General features: G+C 43.4%; 1 protein-coding gene across 1 annotated transcript; it reads right to left on the bottom strand.

The window, feature by feature from the left end:
* Nucleotides 1-1,148: 1,148 nt before the first annotated feature.
* On the bottom strand, nt 1,149-6,742 carry slc26a2 (solute carrier family 26 member 2). Its single transcript, XM_077609468.1, has 4 exons — nt 6,582-6,742; nt 4,815-5,704; nt 3,755-4,203; nt 1,149-3,159 (listed from the first exon to the last, which is right to left on the bottom strand). Exons 2-4 carry the CDS (start codon nt 5,691-5,693, stop codon nt 2,364-2,366), a joined length of 2,124 nt encoding a protein of 707 aa, XP_077465594.1. The 5' UTR covers nt 5,694-5,704; nt 6,582-6,742; the 3' UTR covers nt 1,149-2,363.
* Nucleotides 6,743-7,273: the final 531 nt, after the last annotated feature.

Raw genomic sequence — 7,273 nt, 5'->3', positions numbered from 1 at the left:
CGAACACTCTGAGTTGATTTCTCTTCCTCTCTCAGCATGTGGCATTCTGTCAATCATATTTTCATCCTCATGTCACTCATGTCTGTGCTCACTCTTTTTATAACCTCTAGGAGGCATAATTGCACTGACATGTGGGAAATATGGTATGCCTCATAAATCCAACTGAATCAAGAACCTCCTAATATACCAGTACTTAAAATTTGTCCTCAGTAAAGGACATTTGTAAAACTAAATATCTTCCACCCAGTTCATCCAATCGCATTAACTCCATTTTGTCCTCTATAGTGGACATTCAGAGCTTTTCAATGATACCAAATGTCTTTTCCAGTATTCCAATTACTTCACATAGATTGGGGAATTTCAAAATAAATGTGATTGGACAACATTTTTCTTAAAAGGATGCATGAGAGGAATGAACTCCATAGCTCTATTTTGATTTTCCTTTGCCTCTATTTATTCATTTGATTTCACATCACCACGTGAATGTGATGGTAAATGATTTTTTTTCTTTCCTGATGGCCTCATTGTGCCTAATACTGAGTCCAGTATGCATGAGGAGTACTTCTCACATGTGTGGGAAGGGTGATTATATTATGAAGAAAACACCAAAGAAGAGACACTAGAAATGTGGACCGAGCCCACAGCTGGGACAAGAGCAAAATTATTACATATATTATATGTAATTATTATCCACTGTCTCACTTCCGAGGACGTTTTCTGTCGGATAATATGAAGGGGGGGAAACAACTGGCACAAATTGCAAATTGCAATGGTGGCACTCTTGAAACTCCCACATGATGCAACCAAATCCTCCCACTGCCACACTCAACATGTGTATAAAGTTCATCTGTACATAATGCATTTCTTTTTTTTTGAATGCAGTTTTACGTTACTGACAGTTGCAGTGTGTAATAGCATGTTTTTATTTATACATATATGTATGCATGTCTGTATATTTGTAGTGTGTATGTATATATGTGTGTATATATGTGTATATATATATATATATATATATATATATATATATATATATATATATATACTCAGTATATATAGATACACTCAAAAAAATTAGGCACATTCTGATGAGGTGTTTGTGGCTCAAGAAAAAACAAATCCCCCAGAACAACAAAAAATAACACAATGTATCATAGACAGTGTCATTATATTGAGGTATTTGGCCATTCTGATGTTGTAGTGACATTTCAAAGGCATTGTTTCACAGTGTGGCATAGTATATATTTATATGGATGAATAGTTTTCTGGTAAATTGGCTAAGTACACAAAAGCACACAGGGATCAATTTGCGAACGCCCAATAAGTGCTCATAAAAAGGTACACAAAACATCTGTTCAAGGCTGTGAAACTGAGCTTAAATTGTATTCATTTGTGGCTTGCAGCATTGTGAATTGGGCATCTTTTAAAATTGATAGGGATGAGATTGTCAGAGTACTGTGTGTATTGTTAGGTGCTTTTTTGTGGTGTTCCTGTCAAGCATGGCAGAAAACACACTAAAAAAAAGTTTTAAAAAAATGTAAATGACGCAATTGGGATGATCTCATTCAAGCTTTCAGTTCTACTCTTTGGACATGAACTTTAAAATAAATACGGAGATAATCCCCTTTAATCTTTCCGTTTTATTCTCGACAAGCTGCGGACTTTGCTCGACTTGTTTGTCTGATGAGTGCATCGCCCTGAGCAAACACTGAAGAGTCGGAATCGAACCTGCGGCGCTTGACATGACAAAAGGAACTCCTGCTTGGGTCAACATGTGCAAAGAATAAATATCATACTTTTGTAAACGACCATTCAGACGTCAGTAACTCATCTGTTGCAATACTTTGGCTTTAAAGGTCAGACTTTGGTATTGTCGAGTATTTCTAACACAAATTTTAAGGCAATACTTCCCCCTTGTGGACTGCAGCTCGCCCAAAAAAGGCCTCTGCCAGTAGGAGATTCTAACACTAAAATAACTATCAGTAAAAAAAAATACAAGTGTCATGTACTAACTGTTGTAAAGTAGGATATTTTGAAATGATGGGTAAATAGCCCATTGAACATGCTTCGCAAGGCACTTTAGTTGGCAGAAATATCCAAAAGACTCTTAAATTTGTCTAAACGCACAAAAAAATAGTCGCGTGATAACATCACGTTTCTTTACCGTGTCTACTTTACATTGTTTATGTGAGAAGTAGATGAGAACTATACATAACTGCATTATTTCTAGTAAACTTGCGTTTTTTGCAAAATGGCTGACACTAAGAAAACCTGCGTAACAATCCCAGCGCATCAGTGTAAATCCAGCCCCAGAAGGACCAATCAGTAACGAACGTCAGCATAACGAAACATTTTTTTTGTAAATCTCAAATTTTTCCAATATAATCCCCATTCAGCACCAAAGCGTGCTTTGCATGACGGACGGCATCCGCGATGGTGAAGAAGATCAAGCCATCGTCGCCGTCCTGCTTTTCTGTAAAATACCCGCCTCGTCGGAGAGCATCCAGGACGCTCGTGTTGCACTGAGCCAGGACAAGCTCCACCCCCAACTCAGCGTAATCTTTGCGCACCTCCATCAGGGCGTTGACGCCGGCGCTGTCCAGAAACAAGACGGCGCTGCAGTCCAGTACTAAACTGCGTAAGGGTTCATCACGGTCTGGCACGAGGGTGACGTCGGTGGTCCCCTCGCCGTCCTCTCTGCTCGCCGATTCCTGCTCGGCGTTTGCGTTGAGCCGCTTCATCTTCTTCTCAAACTTGATACACCGCATTTTCTCCCGCACCGGGTCGAGACCGGCACGCCGATACAATGAGTTTTTAAACAAACTCTGGTTGGCGTAGTAGATGGGCGCCGGGTATCTGAAGACGGCCACGCCCGGGTGCGATTTGAGACCCCGGTAAGCCGAAAGTACTTCGTAGTGATCCCTGTCGGCCGCCCGGCCCAGTTCGAGCGCTTGAGCCCGTTGCGTCCGGCCCAGGACGCAGAAGGCCGACACCAGGACCCCCACCAGGAGGCCCAACTCCGTGTTGACCAGCGCCGAAGTCGCCATGGTGATTAGCCAGACGGCGGCGTCCACGCGGTTGGCTCGCCACATCCGGGGGACCTCGGCGAACTTGCGAAGGGCGCCGCGGAGGTTGACCACAATAATGACGGCCAGCACGCACCTTGAAGGGAAGAGAGAGTTGCTTGAACGCGTGTGCGGTCGATTGGTCGCCGGTCTTTTGGTCGCCGGTCTTTTGGTCGCCTGTCTTTTGGTCGCCGGTCTTTTGGTCGCCGGTCTTTTGGTCGCCGGTCTTTTGGTCGCCCAGACCGCGACAACGGGCGACGAAAAGACCGGCGACAAAACAAGGTAAAACAACACGGTCTACGCATCAATAAAAGCCAACAATGCCCATGAGCAGTTTCACTGAGCTGAAGTGAGAGTGTATAAGAGTTTGTATGTACATGCATTGTCCTTTTAAGAAGCTACGTCAGTCAGGGTCTTAACAAGTTCTCCAACAAAAAACAATAAAATTCCGGGAAATTTGGAGTTTTTCTTTAGCCTAATAATTACTAGGGCATTAAGTATGACTAAATAGTCATTCACAGTTTGTATTTAGGCAATTTGAGCAACAATTTAAATGGTAATTATCGATAACCTTCCGGGCGACCAATAGACCGGTGACCAATCGACCGTGTACCGCTTGAACGGGTTATCGGCAAAAAAGAATAAATTTCAAGATTGGCCATCGGACTGTATGCAAATAAAGATATACTCACTTCTGGAGTGAATAAAAAAGTGGCGCTATCACCAGCAGGACCAGTAGCAGCACCACGGCAGTGACCAATCCCGAAACCTGCGTCTGGCAGCCCGTCGACTCCTTGACCAGCGTCTTGGTCAAGGCGGCGCTCGTGGTGAAACAGCGGAAGAAAGACGGCAGGATGTTGCAGAAACCGATAGCGTACATCTCCTGGTTGGCGTCCACTCGGTAACCGTGCTTCTTGGCGAACATCTCGGACAAGGACACGGTTATGGCGAATCCCACCACTGCGATGGAGAAGGCGTCCAAGGCCACGTTGGGAATGAGCGACCATGCCGGTAACTGCGGCGGCAGGAAGCCCGTGGGGATCTCGCCCGCCACGTCCGAGCCGTAGTTGGCGTTAAAGCCGCCGTAGTGAGACGCCAGTGTTGCGACGATGACCACAAAGAGCTCGAAAGGAATCGGAGCCTGCAGAGGTGAATAGAAAAATATGATACCCGTCTTAGAAATAAAATGTAAGCAGTTGTAAGTAAGTTGTAGAGACTTTGAATGGTTATTCAGTACTCGGCCGTTTGGTCGCCGGACTTTTGGTTGCCGGACGTTTGGTCGCCCGGAAGGTATTGATAAATACCATTTAAAATTGTTGCTCAAATTCCCTAAATACAAACTGCGAATTATTATTTAGTCATACTTCATGCCTTATTAATTATTAGGCTAAAGAAAAGCTCCAAATTAATCGTACTTTTATTGTGTTTTGTTGGAGAACTTGTTAAGACCCTGACTAACGTAGCTTCTTAAAGGGACAACGCATGTACATACAAACTCTTCTACACTCACATGTCCGCTCAGTGAAACTGCTCAGGGCCATTGTTGGCTTTTATTGATGCGTAGACCGTGTTGTTTTACCTTGTTTTGTCGCCGGACGTTTGGTCGCCCGTTGTTTGGGTCCGGGCGACCAAATGTCCGGCGACCAAAAGTTCGGCGACGGGTTATTCTTCATCAAATAGACCAATATAATACAGAGATTTCCAATATTTTTGTTTACAGATCCGTTTGAGCCACAAACGGGAATGACTGACCTTCAACTTGGCTTTGAAGCGGTCATTCAGCTCCTTGGTGGGCAACAACACTAGCAGACAGACCAGACTGGTAATCAGATCGCACAGGTTGGTGTTCCCCAAGTTGGCCAGCAAGCTGTACCAGGTCTTGAAGAGCGTGAACCAGCCCTGCGGTCGGCGGATTTTTAACCCCAGCAGATACTTGACTTGCGAGGTGAGAATGGTGAGCGACGCGCCCGTCGCGAAGCCACCGAGCAACGAGCCCGACAGGTAGATGGACACGAAGCCCACCTGGAAGATGCCCATCAGCACTTGGTACACCCCTGCAGTAAAGGTAACCGTTGCCCCGACGGTGATGGCGTAACAGCTCTTGTCACACATCTCCACCGCAGTGTTGTTGGTGACGCTTCCGTTGTTGCCCACGCCCTCTGTGAGGTACCCCGCCAACCCCAACTCCCTTTCCACGACCTGACCCACCAGCAGGCAGAGCACCCCGAAAATTCCCACCGAGATATGTTTCGAGGTGCCCAGCAAGGTGTAGATGATGGAAGCAAAAAAAGAGGTGTAGAGCCCGTAGATGGGATCCTGGCCGGCTAATAAGGAGTAAGCGATGGACTGAGGGACCAATAGGATTCCCACGATGACTCCCGACATGGCATCTCCCAGGATCCAGTCCTTCAGCTGGTAGCGCGGCAGCCATTTCAAGATGGGGATGAAACCCAAGACCTTGGACTTGATCTTTTGCGGTGAGCACGAGCAGTGTTTTCTAAGGCGGCCCAGCAACGCCGACGGACAGCTCCGTCCACGGTCCTCCGGGACCCTTTCCAGGATGAGAGGATGACCCTGTTCGCTTTTGGCCTTGTCCACAGATGCCGCGCAGCAGGCATCTCCATGATGCATGGTCGAGCTCTCTGTGAAAGGCGGAGGGGATGACTTCAATGAGCGGAAAGTGGAAGGAACAAATCGTGGGAATCAACGTTCAATGGCAGCGAGATGGAAGGAAATATCATGGATATCAGGTACATCTAAATTTTGGATTCATTCACATGTAGTTCACTTTTAGGCATACAATCACCAACGTGAAGAATGCGTATCATGTTGTTAGCTACTAATCTAAGATGGCCTTTGAGTAAGGGAGGTAGGTACTAAATCACATTCAATGGTTCTTGGTGAGAGTGCAAAGTTAAAAGAATGCAAGCTTTCACTGGCCTTAGCCTCACATTCCATGACAACTCATCACTGGCACTGATTTATAAAATTAAAAAAATTAAAGTGTAATTTAGATTCAAAATAAACTAGTTGAGAGGGATTGTTTATTCTTCCAATTGCTACTATAACTTAATATAAAAAAATAAAAAAACACTTTTTTTTTTAACAATTATTTTTATTTAACCTTTGCACCAAATACACGCACACACACGCCCAGTAAGTAAAGGAACACTTAATACAATAGGCTTTTTAAAAAAAAAAAATAACAATTTCAAGTATGACTCATTGATAAAAACCACAACATTCTGCGTGTTTCTTCCGCGTTGAGAGATTATTAAAACAGGCTATATTTAAAATCGTAATTTCGAGGAAATTAGATTAAATAGAGGAACATCGCTCTTGGTTTTTATTCTAAAGTTGCTCAAGCAAAAAGTAGTTTATTCAAAATGATGAATGAGCGTCTTTGTCAACAAGTCGCCAACGTGTCAGTCACCTGAAGAAGCAAGTTCATGTTACACTTAACCCCACCGAAGCGGGCAACTAAAGTTGTTTTGGGCTGTTTACTTGCAAGTTACTGACCTTGGCTGAGCTGGATTTTTCGCCCGATCAGTGTAAGGAGAAGATCCGTGTATGTCGACTTGAATCCTCTTTCAGTTTCATGACACTTAGAAGCGCTCCAGCGTGATGACGTCACGGAACGACGCGAGACGCTCGAACTACAAAGATCCGGTTTGCGTGAAGACGTCCCACTCTGGCAAGGAAAAAAATCCTATCTAGTAATTTAACTGCAGTGGGTAACTATCAAAAATTTGACACTAAAGATCTTTAACTCTTTGTAGGGTATCTAACTTTTTTGGTAACTAAAATGAATTAAAACTGCAAAACTGTCAAATTCATTTTTATTTTGTTTAATATAGTATTTAACTCGGAGTATGCCATTGACAGCACCTGACGTTTAATTCATTTAAACTTGAAAGACTGGCTGTGAATGCTCATGATTTGAGTGAGAGTAAATAAAACAGAAATACACACTGACCAAAGTAATGAAAAAGTTCAAGTTTTTATTAAATAATACAAAAAAATTACCTGCTCAACAAAGGATTGGCAATAAGTATTTTTTCAAAAGCAATTAAAAAATAAATAAATGACCAATTCCAGTCACTTGCTCTATAAAGAATTCAAGGTCTGGTGTGCCATTTTTAAAATAACTGCCTTCTCTAGACACATGAAAGGATAAATAAATAAATAAATAAATACAAAAAGAACAAATC

Source organism: Stigmatopora argus, chromosome 9 (genome assembly GCF_051989625.1).
Source record: "Stigmatopora argus isolate UIUO_Sarg chromosome 9, RoL_Sarg_1.0, whole genome shotgun sequence".
NCBI classification, from domain to species: Eukaryota; Metazoa; Chordata; class Actinopteri; order Syngnathiformes; family Syngnathidae; genus Stigmatopora; species Stigmatopora argus.
Note: the sequence above shows the minus strand (reverse complement) of the source record. Positions and strands in the feature narration are given on the sequence as shown.

Coding starts and splice junctions, on each gene's coding strand:
- slc26a2 (XM_077609468.1), bottom strand. CDS start 5,693: ATGCATCATGGAGATGCCTGCTGCGCGGCATCTGTGGACAAGGCCAAA. Junction 4,204..4,814: donor GCTTCAAAGCCAAGTTGAAG/GTCAGTCATTCC, acceptor TCACCTCTGCAG/GCTCCGATTCCTTTCGAGCT. Junction 3,160..3,754: donor CTTTTTTATTCACTCCAGAA/GTGAGTATATCT, acceptor CTTCCCTTCAAG/GTGCGTGCTGGCCGTCATTA.